We start from the raw sequence: 17,926 nt of genomic DNA, 5'->3' as shown, positions 1-17,926 counted from the left end.
ATTTTGGGCACTAAATACCTTCTTGAGCTAACGCAGGAGTGTGATTTGTTACCATCTTTTTATCTGCTCAGGGCTTCCAGAAGTAAGGAGGCCATTAGGTATGAAGGTTTGCATGTTGGCTCCTTTGGAAACAATCCTCCCTTTCTTTCTTGGCTGTGATCCCCTGAATTTTAATACTGATTGTCTGCACTCTGATCTGTACGGAATTCAGGATGCCATATGACCTGAGCCATCTCAACTCAGAGGTTTGTGAAGTTGGTTAAAAAGTGTATGTGCCTCAGCTGTTCCTTCCTATGTTTTATTTTTATTTTTTAAAGATTTTACTTATTTATTTATTCCTGAGAGACACACACACAGAGAGAGAGAGAGAGAGAGAGAGAAGCAGAGACATAGGCAGAGGGAGAAGCAGGCTCCATGCAGGGAGCCCGATGTGGGACTCGATCCTGAATCCTGGGATCATGCCCTGAGCCAAAGGCAGACAGATGCTCAACTGCTGAGCCACCCAGGCATCCCCCTATGTTTTATTTTTAAGTCAAGATAAACCATCAGAAGGCCACATTTGCGCAAACACTTGACTTTATTCAAGGTCATCTTTTTAAGATGCAGTCATATAAAAACAGAATTTATTGTTGCAATAAAACAGGAGATGAAGCATTGCCCATCATGTCATTTTTTAGCCTCTTTGGAGAGTTCCATACAAGAAATTTATTTTAGAATTTGATGCCAGGACTTGTTTTCTGGTAGCTCCTGAACGCCCGCCTGCTCTCTGGTGATAGGTATGCTTTATTGGTTTGCTAGCTTTGTTTACTGTGTCTCCTGTCCCACTTCTGCTCCAACAACCAAATTTGATTCTCAGCTATCCAACCTTCATTATTAACACATTGTTTCCACTTGGATCTTTTATTTCTATTTCATCAGCATGATTTATTTATTTCCTTTATAATTACCTCAAAAAATTCTCTTTGGAAAAGATAATTAGCATATTTCTCCAGTTGCAATCCCTGTGTGCCCAGGCTTTCCCTTCTGTTCTAGATCCCTTTTCTTTTCTTTCTTTCTAGTAGGCTCTGTGCCCAGCATGGAACCCAGTGTAGGGCTTGAGCTCATGACCCTGAGGTCAAGACCCTGAGTTGAGATCAAGAGTCAGAAGTTAACCAACTGAGCCACATTGGTGCCCCTAGCTACCCTTTTTGTCAGCTGTCACCTGCTTCCAACTAGATGGCTGTCAAGTTGGCAACTCCAAGCCATGCACATAAATGTTGACTTCTTAGTTTTTTCTCCCTAAACATGCCTTCCTCATCAATGCCCTCTTGCTGTAAATGCCACTGGTTTCACCAGTCACTTGGTTTTGAAGTACTGCCGCCTCTTTGACTCCTGTGCTTGTACTCCAGCTCTGATCAGTTGGGAGGGCTCCTTGAGTCTACCTTCAGATGGCTGCTGACTTCCTATTCTCCATGTCCTGTTCTCAGCATTCTGGCTGTAGGCCCTCATTGCCTCTTTTTTTTTTTTTTTAAGGTTTTATTTATTTAATCATGAGAGACACACACACACACAGAGAGAGAGAGAGAGAGAGAGAGAGAGGCAGAGACACAGGCAGAGGGAGAAGTAGGCTCCATGCAGGGAGCCTGACGTGGGACTCGATCCCGGGTCTCCAGGATCACGCCCTGGGCTGAAGGCAGCGCTAAACCACTGAGCCACCTGGGCTGCCCCCTCATTGCCTCTTGCCCAAGCTTTAGCATAGATGTCTTAGTCTCCCCATCTCTAGTCTACCTTACTCAAAATCCAGTCTCTTGCCTTTGCCAAATATAATCTAACCTTACAACAATGTAAATTTATATTATGTTCTGAATTTAGTCCTGTAACAAATACATTGTGTAACTTGAGTCCTCTGAGAAGCAGATGTTGAGATGGTACAGACTTTCCAGTGGTTTGTGGGGGGTTTGGGAGTGATGCCTGGGACAGAGGAAAGGGGAGGAAGCAGAATTGAGTAGGGAAAGCCTTCAGTCCATGATGTAGATGTGAATCTTGAAAGGAAAAAGAGCAGAAGTAGACAAGAGGAGCCTCAAACCATGGTGCAGATCTTCCAAAGTTGTAGTCAACACAGTGGAGTGAAGAATAAGCTTTAGAGGACTCCTGTGTTGGGGCAGTAATGGCCAACCCCAGCATGCTCAGTTCATGGATGGGAAATGTCCAGGAACAGAGTGGCTGAGCTGGAAAACTCTCAGGAAGGGAGACTCAAGTGTTGCATGTCCATGGCTGCCACTTAGGCATGAGTGTGTATATCATGCTTGGCAAGGTTTCAGGTGCTGGAATGGTAGGCAAAACAGACCACCGTCATGGAGGGTGGAGGAAACTGGCAATAAACAAGTCACACAAAAAATATACATATGCTTATTATAAAAATTAATAATACAGAAGTGAAGAAAGTAATCCCTCTCCTAATCCCAAGAATTTGGTTTATAATCTTCTATATCTTACATATACGACACACACATTCATTATCCCACTTAGTATTAACAGGAGTGTTCTTCGTGTTTTTTAAAGTAGTTTTAAAGAAAGCAACAAGTAGGGGTACTTGGGTGGGTCAGTCTGACTTGAGCATCTGACTCTTGGTTTCAGCCCAGATCATGTTCTCAGGGTGGTGAGATCGAACCCAAAGTCAGGCTCTATGCTTAGAGGGAAGTCTGCTGGAGATTCTCTCCCTCTCCCTCTGCCCTTCCTCCCACTCACATGTGGGCATTCTCTCTCTCTCTAAAAATAAATAAATCTTAAAAAAAAAAAATCAACAAGTACACATGGAGCACCTGGCCAACTTAGCTGGTAGAGCATATAACCTTTGATCTAGGGATTGTGAGTTTAGGCCCCATGTTAGGCATAAAGCTTACTAGAAAAAAAAAGGCACATATTTATATCTTCATTCATTAAATAGTATTGATTGAGCATTTACTCTGTCAGCTACTATGCCTGGCAGAGAGCAAAGCACATCCACCGGTCTTCATGGTGTTTAAAGTATGATGTTGAGACAAATGAGAAACATTTGAGCATTATGAGAAATACTTGAGAATTATAAATAATTCAAGCATTATTTTTTCTGAATTTTAAGAAGTAGTTTTACAAATCTACAGTTTATTTGTGCCTTCTTTCCAGAGTCCGTTTAGATGAACAATGGAACCTCCGAATTTATCCTCCGTGCTTTGCTTTTGTAATTTGTTTCTTTTTTATTCTATATTTATCAATTTTACCTCTTGGACAAGGGATTCGTGTACGCCTTTCTGTGTTCTTTTATCTAGGCCTTTCACTTATTTCACTAATTGTATATTTAATCCCCAGGATCTCATTATTTTTGTTTCCCTGTAGTTATGTTTGACAATAGCTTCTCCTTACTTTTTATACCCCACATTCCTCCATTGCTGTTCATTAGAAATTTTTTCACCTAAGTTCTTCTGGTGATCTGTATCTTCTTGGATTTATTTTCTGTTTTCTTATGTTTCTCTCTCACACTGTGATTGGTTTTCCTTAGTTGTCTGGTGATCTTGTTTATGGGAGAATTAGTGTGGGTGGCAGGCTTCCCCTCAGTGCTATGGGTCCCTTTCCTCAGCAGGCCTCACTGGACAGGGACAGGGGGATGGAGGGCAGGTGCTGGAACAGTAGTGCAACCTCCTAACACAAAAATGTCCCTGGAGAGTGAGAGGGCAGTGACCACCATACAGGAGGTGATCCACGTGGGTGTCAGCCTTGGGCAGACTTCATGCTCTGTTCCTGCCTGGAGCTGCCTTTCCTCCTCCACCCCGGTACACACATGTTGTATTCCCCTCTTAACCACCTGCCAGGCTCCTGCCTCTTGTGGGCCTTCCCTATCACTGCCCTAAGTCACCCTGTGCCCGTGTTTCTGTGTAGCATTTCCCATGATGCGTTGGTTCGTAACCAGTCTGAGCACTCCTTGAAGGCCAGGACCCCAGACCAGGCAGGCTCTGTGAATGTTCCACAGTAGAATGAGTGTTTGGTGTGGATGTGAAGTCTACGATCTATTGAGTATGTCCCATTTTTATAGTGTCAGGGAGAGGCCACAACGGCCCTCTGTGCACATGACCTTGTGTTCTACTACAGACCCCAAATAATATGTGGCAGTTCCTTTCCCTCTCTTTTCAGGAAATGAGACCACAGACAAGTCTGTGTGTGGTCATGGTGGTTTACTGAGAATTAACCAGGACCACCAACTGATCTTCATAGGCCCAGAACACCCGTATGGAGATTGGATTTTACTTTTGTGAACTGTATTAGACCAACTGATAGATGCCAAAATCTGTGAGTGACAGGTGAGGAGAAGCAGGGGTTGTGTAATCTCAAAGGATCTCCCTGCAAGATAGGACCTGGCAGGTGCCACCTTAATGGACTGAACCCCAGGAATTGATGCACTGGGAAGGTGACATCATTTCTGTGGCTCTCTTGCCCAAAGTACATACCCTGAGTCCAGTCATGTGAGACCACCAGGCAGACCCCAGTGGATTGGTAAATACTCTGACCACCAGGTGCCATAGTCATGAAAGACTGGCAAAAACCAAGTAGCTATAACAGACCGTGGGGGACTAAGGAGAAATAACAAAGTACAACATGGGACCCTGCTGGGATTTGACTAAAAGCATTAGTTAATGGGAGTGAACCAGTGTGAGCCTCCTGGTTCTGATTATGATAATTGTTACTAGATGGAGTCACATAAGATGTTAGCTTCTTATGTGACTCCATCTAGTCCACATCCCAGGAGGACCCTGGGTCATGGATCTATGGAAACTCCCTATACCATTTTTGCAGCTTTTCTCTAAGTATAAAGTAGTCAAGATGAAAAGCCAAAAACCAAAAACCTCAGGTGTGGTCAATTACATTAGCTCACATAGGATGGGAACCATCCACAGGGGAGGTAGGAGTGGTTCCCCAACTTCCTGTTTCAAAGTGCATTGAAATGACTGCCATGCTTATGGATTCCCATATGCTCTTTCTTCGCTTTGCTGTCCCAAGGGAAGAAGGGTTCTTTAGATCTATTCTTTCAGTACAACTTGACACATAATAAAAGCCTGTCTCACATGTTTTCCAAACATTATAACTTTAGACACCCAGTGATGATCCCTTCATCTTGAGCTCTTAAATTGGATGCTCAAGCTTTACTGTCAGTTCCTTTCCTGGGCTTCTCATGGAGCCCCTCTGCTGTACATGGAGGCCATTCATCAGATCTTCAGGGCAGCAAGAGTCTTTTTAAAAGATTTTATTTATTTATTTGAGAAAGAGAGAACGGAGCACATCAGTGGCAGGGGAAGGGCAGAGGGAGAGAGAGAATCCTCAAGCAAACTCCCCGCTCATCAAGGAGCCTGACACGGGGCTTGATTCCACAATCCTGAAATCATGACCTGAGCTAAAATCAGGAGTCAGGCACTTAACTGACTGAGCCACCAAGGCGACCTCTTTCTAACTGCCTTCAAGTCAAGGAGAAGTTTTGGTGGTAGAGGAGCATCGGCAGAAGCAACGTGTGCAGCTGGTGTAGGCAGCCAGTAAGTCTGTGGACTGTGCTGTTTTGTTGAGACACCCTGCGTTGTCCCTGATCCCCTGAATAGCAGCAACTTCTCCCTTGACTGCATTTCTGGCTGAGATCTCTGAGGGACATTATTCCAGATCCTTCGAAAGCATTTTTAGGTAGGAAGACCTCTTGCTACAATATAAGGAGGTATATATTGGTAAATATATACCAATATAAGGTAAGGAAGGACAAAGGGTGTTTTAAGTATAATAAAGTTGAGTTAGAGACCGGTGTTTCATTGTAATTTCTCTCATTTGAATGTTAAATGCATTTTTTTTTCTGACCTGACATTTGAATTAGTGTTAACATGAAAAGTAAAGAGTTACTAATACACAACCTTTTAAAGTGTTTTTAAGACTCATTGGCCATTTGCAAACCAAATACATTTTTTTATATTTTTAAAAATCTTTCCATTATGGGAGTTGCATATGTATTCATTACAGAAAAATTAGTAACTATAGAAAATTAGAAAGTTAATCATGGAATTACTAGTGATTTTGTTTCATCTTTTTAATACAAGCCTATTCATTTTTTCAGTAGATAGGATCATTAGATACAGTTTATAAATTTTTTCATGGTTCCGTAATTGGCTGTGCCATCATTTATTTAAAGTTTTCCAGCAAATGCAGATATAAGATTTTCCAGTTTTTCATTATTACATGTTTATTTCAGATATTCCTAAGGTTTGTTTCTTTCACTTTTGTTTTCATTTTCCCCCATTGACCTCTTTGGCAGTTTGGCAAAACCTATGGATTCTCCTTAGAATAATCTTTTTTTTTTTATTAAATTAGAATAGTATATTTAAGTGTATAAAAATACAAAGCAAACCAGGCATATTAAAATACAATTGCAAAAGTATTGTCGACATACCAATAAATATGTTTCTTTCTTCTACATTGACAAAGTGATCTAGCATCAGGTCTGATAACTTTCAAAGTAGTGATGAGCATAATTGACATTTTGATATGTCTGTAGCAACTATAATATGATGTGAAAATTTCTGTGGTTTCTTTTGGTGTCAAAGTCACATGTACAGCTAGTATATTATTGTAGTTTGTCTTACATTGACAGAAATGCTACATTTCATTTAGTAGTTGATGAAAATAAAGATACATATTTTTTTCATTCATGTTCATGGGCCCCATAATTTCTATCCATAGATGAGATTAAAAAATCTCTGACCATACATAAATGACCTTGTTACATAACTTTCCCACCCCACCTATCCAGTTACTTCCATAAGGTGGAGACCTGTAAATCAAATGCTGTGAACTTTATAGGACCATTGATTTTTACTGCCAAGTTGTTCTTAAGAAAGCTTAGAACAGAAAGGTACAACTGGTGTGTTTAAGATTATATAGATGAACATTATCTTGTTCATCATTCCATTACTTGGAATACTTATAGTATACATTTTTGAATACTTATTATAGTCCCAAAGTATTTTTATTTCTTTTTTTTTTAAGTATTTTTATTTCTTTCAAAATTAGTGAGCTTGAATTATTGGCTAATTGTCATAGATAAGGGTCAATTAAAATTCCTCCATTTTGATTCTGTTACCCTTTATTGTCCCTTTATTTCAAACAGTTTTGTGTTTTTTTTCCTTTAATCATTTTGATGTAAGTTATTAATGTCAACATAACTTCATATTAAAGTCTACGTTTTATTGACAAGTTAGGGGGCTGTTAGGGCTGCTTAGTCACATGCTCTCACAAGCCCCACCACTTCATGCAGTTTTGGCAAGTAGATCACTCTCATTTTTAAGAATTACCTATGGTAAAAAGAATTGGGACTTCAGAGCACTGTGTGCTTTGTCAATGTGCACAATGACTCTTATGCAACAATAATTATAAGCTTAGTGGAGTGCTTTGGGACAGGCTTCTGGCATGTGGCCAGTCCTGTGTAAATGTCCCCATCCATTACTCTGACCTGCTTTTGATTATGATGCAAAGTCCTGGGCTATTTAGTTCTCATGGAACCTCCACCCTTATAATTAGGATGAGCCCTTTGGGGACCAGAGACTGAGTGGTGCACTTCTCGGAAAGAGCCATTCTTTACAAAGTTGGCCTCTTATTGCCTCTCCTTTGCCAAGCCTGTGTTTCATTTTAAAAAGTAGAATATGCTGCTGTTGCTTTCTTTTCTTTTTTTTTTTAATTCTTCTAACTTTAGACCTGTCCTCTCTTTCTAACCTAATTATTAGTCTTGTTAAGATATAACAAGTTGCATGGAAATGAAACCTCTGTGCAATTCCAACAGGCAGAGAGGAGCAGCTCTGCAGAAGCATGTGCTGCAGTGAGGGATCTTCCTGTTGGACTAGGATTCTCTGTCTGATGACAATACTGAAGGTCAGAGTTCAGGTCAATGGCATTACCAGTGCACACTTGTAACCAGCTAAGTAGACTGTTGTACGAAAATATAGCTTAAGATACTGAAAATGGTGAAATAATTGTAATAGTCAGTTGTTCCATTCTCTGACCTGTAGACATAGGGAGACCCAAGTCTGTCTGCTCAGCACTTGTATCTATAGAGTTTCCTTCTGCAGGGACTTAAGATGCTTTTTTTAAGAGAAAATGGAAGGGGCCATTTTTCCTCCTGCATAGTCAACCAGGATAACTAAGTTGAGAATCTGAACATTTTTGTGATGTAGCATATATTGTTTAGATGCTGTCTGAAATGGCTGGTATCATTTCACAGTGCCACCAGTGGAGTATGAAGGTGACAGCTCCACCAAGCACCATCTTTCACTTCAGAACTGTGGTTGCTACTTTGCTAGGTGTGAAATAGTAGCCTAGTTTCATTTGCTTTCCCTTTGTTTTGTGTTTATCATGTCTGTTTTCTCTTTTTAAATTTCTAAATTGACAATTTTGAGGAAATATTTTAACTTTACAAATTATTTATTTAAAAAATAAGCTTCTGTTCATAATTCTACACAGTGCAGATTATGCCAGTCTCCCTAGAGAAATGTACAACTGAAGTATTAATACAGAGTCTGCAAATATCATGAAGACCCAACACAGATGATCCAAAAATTGCTAGTTGAACCCTATAGCTCTTGTGACTGTATTTTTCTTTCTTCTTTTATGGTTAAAATACCAGGCTTATCTTTTTGTTGCCTTGTACACACCTGTTTATATGCAGCTCATAACCAGGTGAGGTGACTGTACTTGATCTAATTACTTGGGGGCGTTGAACTACTTACTACTTCCCCTTTCTCAGAATGTGAGATTACTTATTATTGTGAATGTGTTGACCAAAAATATTTATGTGGAATATTCTAGTGATGGCACAACTGCTCATTGACACTCTTTGTTTCTCCCTTGCTAAAACTCAGGAACCAGAACTAATAACTTCAGGGTAATTGTTGGTTTAGTTCTGCAGTGTGAAAAATGAAGGTTGGGGAGACAATCAACCATCTATGGATAAAATGTTAATATCTCTCCCTTTAAGCACAGGGAAGCCATGACTTCTAATATATCAAGGAATAAAGCTTTTGTTTTGATACAACCTCTATTTTTTAAAAACCTGGTTTCAGATATTTTCAGAGATTTCTGATTAAGATAATTCTAAATTATCTTAACCTTTTCTGGTAATATTAAACCAATCCAAATTTTTTTTTTTTTTCTTCCAGAAAATGCATAAATCACCCTTCTGGCCACTTGAGCAATTTAAAGCTTTCTCTACGCATGATCTAGCTAGTTAATCCCTTTAGGCATCCAATTTTATTAGACTTTTGTATTCATAATATAATTTCAGAAACTTTAGGGAAGATAATGTTAATATAAAATGGCTAAAAAATTGAGCTTTGAAATCAGTAGTTAAAATCCTGTGTTTGAAATCTGTTACAGTTGTTTGCTGGTTGTGGCTGTGCAGCGACTTACTCTCTCTAAATCATAGCTGCCACATCTGTAGAAAAGAAGGGAATACCTGTATTTTCACGGTGGATACAAATATTAGAGTGCTTGGCAAAGTGCCTCACTTCCCTGCATTATATCATTCTGATAGAGTGTTTGCAGTATCGGTTTCTGGCATTCCAGTATGCTGGCACTAAAATGTCATTAGTTTTAGTGGCCTAATACCTACCTGCATTTCTTTTTTTTTTTTCTTTTTTTAAGATTTTATTTATTTATTCATGAGAGACACAGTGAGAGATAGAGACAGAGACACAGTTGGAGAGAGAAGCAGGCTTCCTGTAGGAAGCCTGCTATGGGACTCCATCCCAGGACTCCAGGATCACACCCTGGGCTGAAAGCAGGTGCTTTAACTGCTGAGCCACCCAGGCGTCCCAATACCTGCATTTCAACTCTTGCAATCAGTGGATTTATCTACTCTGCTGTAATACCCAATTCACTACTCTTCCTTCTCCGGCCTCAGACTTCATCATACTGATTTCTCTCATCACAGGTTTCCGGGTTTTCTGTAACTTTCATCTTGTGCAGCTCCCCTTTCCTCCTTCCATTCCTGCAAAAGACAAAGCTGATCCGTGGGTTTGGCTGAAAGAGCTCTCCGCAATTGATGAATAACTCCGCTAGCAGAGCTTGCCAGGTGGATGGCCGCTAGGAGGAAGGTTCTGAGTCCACTGAGCTTGAAGGACAGGCAGAGCCAAGACTGGCCAGAAGGACCAGATAGGATACCTTTAAAAAGGCTGGTGTTTTGATTAAAAAAAAAAAAAAAAATCAGTCATTTGTTGTGAGATCAAAGTTTAAGGACTCAGATTTAATTTAAAGTGATGTACTGAGCCAGTGTTCTCTGCTAGAGAGTCACACACTGTGTTAGGATTTTAAACTGAATAAAATTATGTTCACATAGAAAGGGTATGTTTCTAGGCCTCTGTAGTCGTCAGGAGCAGGAAACATAGGGTACACAAAAAACAAAGCTTTTATTATGAGAATAATTCTTACTCAAGTGGAAAGACATTTTGAACAAGCAGTCTCTGATCATGATAGTAGTGAATTTAACATCAGAAACCAGACCAGAATTTCCATCTGAAATAGATAAACAAATGGAAATGCTTTCTTGGAAATAATAGGTAGAGCTCTTTTTCAAGAAAAGAAAATGGAGGTTTCTGCACAGATACACATGTTAAGTTTAAAAGTCTCTTTTTAGAGTTATCAAACTAGAGATGGGTTTGTTTGAAGATAGACTCTGAAGGAAGTATTAGAAATTAGTTATAATTATCCCATGAACATTCCCCCAATTCATAAATGTACTTCTTTAACAGCTGCAAAAATTGCAAAAAAAAAAAAAAAATATATATATATATATATGGTCAAGACTTGATGATAGCATGCATAAAATTTTTAAATGATCTTTTCTTCTTTTTTATAAATATTCTTCAGTTTTATGTAGGGTTTAGTTTATTTTCAAAACAATACTATCTTACCAATTTATACTAAAGTGGCCATGCTTAATGTCTACATTTTTATAAATTTATATTTTTGTGTCCTAATATTTCTAAAATTTTATATTTGGAATATTTGACTTTAATAATTTGTCTTTTTATGAATTCTTACTTTAAAACGAAGTATTGGAATTAACGTACAGAGTAAACACTTGGATTTTACTCCAGTGTTGTCACTTTTTAGAGGATGCCTAGATAGCACTTCAGTTGAGACCTGCAGGGTGAGGGGACTTAGTCAAATCAAGTGGAGCTGTGGGAAGAATGTTCTAGGCAGTCTTTTAGGTGAGAAAGGTACATTAAAGTTTGAGCAACTGAGAAAAATTCAGTATAGTGGGTTTGAGAGGATGATGGAATGGTCTAACTTGGCCTCGAGTGACAGGCTTATGACAGAGAAGCCATGGATAGGATCCAAGAACCCTTGGGAAACTAGAGCATTTAAAATTGAATAGTGATGATCAGGTCAGCATTGTAGAAGGATCATCTGGCTACTGTGTGAACAATTTGGATAAAAGCCAACCAGTTAGAAGACCTACAAATATCTAGGCAAATGATGCTGAGGGTAAGCCCATGGCAGTGGGATGAGAAAGAAGGTAGGTAGATTTGAGAGCTATTTAGGAGCTAGAATTCCCAGGGTGTCTGGCATGGGCAGCTAGGTCAATGTCATAGCAGTTGTTGAAATCAGGACTGCAGGGAAAGCTGTGCAGGCTTCTGTGGATGGTAGTGAGTTCATGTTTGTAAATGCTCATGGACAGAGTACCTTTGGGAAGATGTGAAGATAGTGGGTTTGAGATGTCTATAGTAGGCAACTAGACTTTGGAGAGTCCTCAAGTTTGAGATTATGGTAGAAGTTCTTTCTGAGTGTGGGTGAAATATTCACAATGGGAAGAGGAAGGGCGGCGGAGTAAGAACAGCCAGAGTGCAGAAGAAAAATCTACAGAAGAGTGCTGTCACAGAAGCTAGGAGGTGAATGTCTTTCTAGAGAAAATGATCATCTGGGCCAAATGTTTTGGAGAATTTGGAGCACAATAAGGGCCAAAAATATCTATTTGTTTTAACTTAAAATCTGGTGTTGGTGGCTGTGCAACAAGAGTCAGGTTGTAATAATTTTAAGGTGAGGAACTAGGCAGGTCTTTCACAAAGTTGCCAGTGGAAGCAAAGACAGAGGAGACAACCTGAAGGGTGATAAGGAGTTGACAAGTTTTCTGTTTAAAGATGATGGAGACAGGAGTCTGATTCAGTGATGATGGGAATGAGCAAAGTAGAGAGAAAGATGCTGAAGATGAAGAAGGCAATTGAGGCATGAGAGTCCCAGGGAAGGTGGAATGAGTGAAGACCAGACTTTAGGTGGGAGATTGGGTTTGGGATTATAAAGAAAAAGAAGCAAAAGTCTGGCTCCAGGTCAGTTTGTGTGTATGATGGTGGAAAATGACACAGCTCCTTTATTTTCCATGTGGTGTTAGACAGTGCTGTCATTTGCTAAGATTGAGGAGAAGGTAGATTATGGGACGGGGCTATGTGGAATGAGAACAGAGGACCTTTGAAGTATCTGCCCCAGGACAACTTGAAGGGAGTTGAGGTTACTGGCAATGAATTGATAGCAGCTTTGAACCTCTCCAGCCACAGAGAACAGCAGTCTCACCTGCCCTTCCTGAGGTCTATGAGGTGTGTTGGAGACCTTTCTAGAGTGTTGGATTACAGTCAGGTCCACAAAGTGCAAAGAACAGAATATAACGCATGTGGCTCACACTCCCCTTTGACACATCCACTGTATTCTTCTATTTTGTGGTACTAAAATACTCTCTGAAGTTATTTAAGTGTGTTAATAAGCCCTTTGCTTAAATGGCTAGGACCGTTTGTTTTCCTTTAAGTTCTTGTTCACTTTTTCATACAGTTTCTGTCTCCTGCCTTTCTGTTCTCTTCCTTGTTGTCAGTTGTTCTTTCACATTGCTGTCTGCATGCAAGTCTTTGTCAGCCCTACACTCTGGACTTTGTCAACATCTGGAATGATCACACTTCTGAAATAAAGCCATGAACTTGAAGACCAGATAACCAAGCTTATTAAAATTTTATGCAAAGTAAGAATAAACAATCTTGGAGTGCAATTCTCACAGTGCTGGGCTTTGAGGGTATACATGAGTGTTTGTACATAAATTTTATGACATCTGTTGGGTTGCTTCTCCCATTGTCCATGTATGAGATGTTTGCTGCCTATATTCCCATTCGTTTCCTTCTTTTGAATTTCCATGGATTATGATAATGTTTTTGGAGAGCCCTCACTGTGTCATTATATTTTCCATAATCATTCTTTAGTACTTGCAAGGTAGCTTCATATACGCTACCTAAATTTTAAAACTACACAATCAGACATTTCATGCCGTTATTTCTTCTTATTCTCATGGATTTTCAAATACTTCTATATTTTATATGGGAAAGACATGTATTTTCAATTGTATACATTTTGTATGAGGATAGCTTAACCATGTCATGACTCCGTCATCTAGCCTTGTCACATGTAAATGAGATAGGACCATGTGAAGTATTGTGGAGGTTTGAAAAATAAGTTATCTGCTTTAGCTTTTCCTGTAGTTCTGTGTTTTATGGACTTCCTTATCTGTGAACATCTAATTTAATTTTTTGAAGAAGTATATATTTAGTTTGTAGTGAATATCATTTAAAAAATATTTTTGTAAGTTAGTTTAATTTTGATCCTGACTTTCCATCTGGTCCAGAGGAAGAAAGTATTCAACCCAAGTCATTTGGAGACTTTTCCCCAATCCCAAGGTTGTGCTAAGGTTTGGGGTCTTGAGCAGTGCCAGCACACTGAGAAAACGGCCCTGAGTCATCAGGCACCTGACCACACTACTTAACCCAGGAGAGACCTGTTATCCCAGCCCAAACCTGCCCTTCAGGTTCATGGCTTTGCAGGGTGTCTCTAGTGCTCACTGTAGGGGAACCAGAGCCCTCTGTCTCTGCTGCTGTCTCCTACGGGCTCTTAGAAGCTCTTTCCTCATAGACCCCACTCTTGGTGGGAGAGAGTGACTCACAGACCTTTCTCCCCTCTCCAGTTCTGGGAAGCATCATCATCATCATCATCATCATCATTAATATTATTAATTTGAGAGAGAGAGAGAGATGGAGAGCACAAGCAGGGGGAGGGGCAGAGGAAAAGGGAGAAGCAGACTTGCCACTTAGCAGGGAGCCCGATGCGGGTGCCCACCCTCCATCCCAGGACACTGGGATCATGACCTGAGCCAAAGTCAGATGCTTAATGGACTGAGGCACCAGGTGCCCCCTGGGAAGTCTTTTTTTTTTTTTTTTAATTTTTTATTTATTTATGATAGTCACAGAGAGAGAGAGAGAGGCAGAGACACAGGCGGAGGGAGAAGCAGGCTCCATGCACCGGGAGCCTGATGTGGGATTCGATCCCGGGTCTCCAGGATCGCGCCCTGGGCCAAAGGCAGGCGCCAAACCGCTGCGCCACCCAGGGATCCCCTGGGAAGTCTTTTTAAATCTGGGGGAAATCCCTCAGTCCTCAAATTGTATTCTCAACAGGTGTAGGGTTGTTTTTTGTTTTTTAACAAAAGCTAAGAAGTGCTGGCACAAACCTTCCCTTAGGCAAGGAAGCCCACACTGTGTAGCCTATTTAAATAGTAGAATATAGGGACAGAACACAATTTCTTAAAAAAAAAAAAAAAAAAAGTAAAGTGTAGTAAGTTATAAAATAGTTTTAAAAAAAAACCCAAAAACCTCTGTTCAGTGCTGACCAAACTTGCAAAGCCAAGTCTGATTTTATTTTTTTTTAATATTTTATTTATTTATTCATGACAGAGAGAGAGAGGCAGGTAGAGACACAGGCAGAGGGAGAAGCAGGCTCCATGCAGTGGGACTCAATCCCAGGACTCCAGGATCACCCCCTGCGCCGAAGGCAGGCACTCAACCACTGAGCCACCGGAGCTGCCCCAAGTCTGATTTTATAACTTATTGAAGAATATTTATTAAATGTGTTGACATTTTATTGACATAACTTCTGAGTGATCTGAACCTCAAACAGATTATAACATTTTTAAAGTGTTGTGTAAATGTTCTAATTTTGTTTTCTTATTTCGCCTAAGAACACTGGAACTATTTTGGGGCCGATGAGAATCTTGGTCCAGTGGCTGTGAGCATTCGAAGGGAAAAACCAGAAGAAACAAAGGAAAACGGATCTCCATACAACTACCGAATAATTTTTAGAACCAGTGAGGTAAGTTGCAAACCAGAAAGATTGAGGCTTGATTGGAATGAGGAGCAGCAGTAGCGAAGCAATTAAATTTAATAGCAACATAGCTACAAATGTCTTAGAATAAACAATGGCTCTTTTCATTTGTTCTGGTGGTGATGGGGGTGGACCTAATGGTTAGATTTGGGTCCTTCCTTTCCATCTACCCTGGGGTAGATGCAGTGAATGAATGGGAGTTTTGATTCGGAGAAGGATACCGCAGTTAAGCATGGCCCCAGGAAACTGGAGCCTGCAGGATTCCAAATTGGATGTTGCATGTCCTGCTCCGTGGGCCGCTCGGTTGGCTGGAACACTGAGCCCCAGCAGCCCTACAGATGAGAAGAGGGTCATCCAGGAGTTAACCACCCTTCCAAACTGTTGTTTCGGACAGTTCTTGACCCAAAAAGGAGGAAGGAGACTCTTCTTCTGCTTCTACTTTGCCCTCTCCTGGGCCTGTTCCCTAGACTGTGCGGAGGCTTAAAAATAACCCTGCAAACCCGAGGCTCTCTCCAGACTGGCTCTTGGAGCTCTGTAGGAATCAAAGCACACAAAATATTTGAGTTTTTATTTTAAAATGAAATTCAAGTCAGAAAAGAAAAGGGAAAATCAAATGGCCAACAAAGCAGTTTGTTGTTGTTGTTTGTTGTTGTAAACTCATGAACAAGTTTGGGACAATAAGGGACAAAGGAGAAATCCTTTGTTTTCTTTCTAAACATGTCAGTGTGAATTTATTATTGCCTCCCTGCGCCAAATGCACTTTAGCATTGTTGTTATGCATTAATGCCTAATACTCCCCTGAGGTATCTAGGAAATAATGGTTTTGAAACTAGTTTAAATAGGGCATTTACTTCATTTCCCCCACTGAATACAAGGCCAGGTTTCAGGGGTTGGCTTCACTTAGTAATTGGTCCTCAGCTTGAACTCCAGGGAAATTAAAAATAGGATTTTTTTTAAAGGCATGACTTCAGCATCTAATAGGTTGTGTGTAGTGGTCAGAGAGAACTGAAGAGCTCACATGCTCTAGTGCACTGTCTCTCCACACCAGAGCTGATTGTGAAGAGGGTAAATGCTTTCGTTGAGCATAAAAAGCACAGAGAACATGCTGGTTTTGAAGTTGGACGTAGGGAGTCGCCCCTTTCTGCCTTCTTGGATTTCTGTGAGCCTGTTACTTTGCTTCAGGTATTTTTGTCCTGTTCTCACCTGTTTCCCCTCCCAGGGCCACTCCACTTCCTGCTGTCCTTCATGCCAGAGGTTGGAGTGTTCTAAGTTCTAAGGATTTCTTCTCCCATCCTGTCACTGGTCTGTTGCCTGCAGCTTGCTCTGCGGGTATCCCCATCTGGTCCCCGCCCCTCTGTCTCCAGCGTTAACTGCTGTGCTAGGTGAACGTGATCCTGATCCCCCGCCGTGGTTGGGGGCTTTGCCTCTCCTACCTCCGTCCTTTCATCCCTTCATCCCTCGCTACCTGGACCCAAAATGGGCCCATCCATCGTCCCTTCAGTCCATTGCCTTAGCCTTTGACTGGAACATCCAAGTCAGATGTTGCTCATGGTTTAAGATACCATCATCACTTGTTTTTTATGTTCAAATTAACGTTTAACTGACAACTGTTACTGAAGTTGTTCAGGCCAGAAACTTAAAGTCACACTGGACTCTTCTCTCCTCCTTGCCTCCCAACCTCCAGTCAGGTCTGTCAGCACAGCTTGTTGACTACATCTCCAAAATATGCCCAGAATTCAGCCCCTTCTTTCGTTTCCCCACTTGAGCCTGGGCCCGGCCGCCACCACCTTTCTCTGCTCTGCACAGAGCCCTGCAGGGACCCTACAGAAATGTAATCCCTGTCTGTTCTTCCTCAGTGCAGAACCCTTTAGCACTTCCCCCTCTCCTGACTACAAGCCAGTCGGTGCCCTTGCTACTTAGGACACCATGCATGCTGGCCTCCTTTCCCCCTGGGCCACCTCCTCACCTCTGCCTCAGGGCTTCACTGCCCCGTTCCTCCATCCCGCTGCATCTTCCCCTGGCCTCCTCCTGCTGGGGTGCCCTCATTTCCTCCTGACCTTTACTCCTGAATCATAGGGGCCTTCCTTGGCCACTGGATCTAACATTTCTACTCCCACACATCCCATTTCATGTCTAGTGCTAGGCTTTGTGTTTTTTTTTCACAAACACTTCATACCATCTCACCTCACGTGTTGCACTTTTTATTGTGTTTGTTTTTTCCCTCCGCTAGAATTTAAGCCCCGTGAGGATGGGGACTGTTGTCTGACTTGCTCATGGCTACAAGTCTAATGCCTATAATCGAAGGTAGTGCTATCCCTTCCTCCCCATGGCCTGCCCTTCCCTCTCTCATGTGTACATAATGAAGTATCCTTAGCTTTCGTGTCACTTTTTCCTTTCCAATAAAAGTCATCCTTAGATGTGGTTCAACTGTGATAGGTTACTGAGACTTTTCACAGAAATAAACTAACAGAAGTCCTTTGAGAGAAACCTTTCTAGATGGTTGGTCAGAAGGTCCAATTCCTTCTGAATTGCCATCCTGTCCAACAGGCACTTCACTCTTTCCTCTTTTCATTTCAGTAGAAATCGTCATTGTAAAACATAAACAAAAACATTTTTTTAAAGATTTTATTTATTCATGAGAGAGAGAGAGAGGCAGAGACACAGACACGGGCAGAGGGAGAAGCAGGCTCCATGCAGGGAGCCCGAAGTG

At 41.0% G+C, this 17,926-nt stretch overlaps 1 protein-coding gene across 20 annotated transcripts in view; it reads left to right on the top strand.

Moving 5' to 3' along the window:
* The window catches only part of SIPA1L1 (signal induced proliferation associated 1 like 1), a 373,433-nt gene that overhangs the window by 242,630 nt on the left and 112,877 nt on the right, over window positions 1-17,926 (top strand). For all 20 annotated transcript variants that reach the window (XM_041758492.1, XM_041758500.1, XM_041758507.1 and 17 more), the window contains one exon: window positions 15,074-15,204. In XM_041758492.1, the coding sequence (XP_041614426.1) occupies window positions 15,074-15,204 (131 nt within the window). The remainder of the gene's footprint in view (window positions 1-15,073; window positions 15,205-17,926) is intronic.

Source organism: Vulpes lagopus, chromosome 6, assembly GCF_018345385.1.
Source record: "Vulpes lagopus strain Blue_001 chromosome 6, ASM1834538v1, whole genome shotgun sequence".
Taxonomy (NCBI): domain Eukaryota; kingdom Metazoa; phylum Chordata; class Mammalia; order Carnivora; family Canidae; genus Vulpes; species Vulpes lagopus.
The sequence above is the reverse complement of the archived record's forward strand: the minus strand, read 5'-3'. Positions and strand labels throughout refer to the sequence as shown.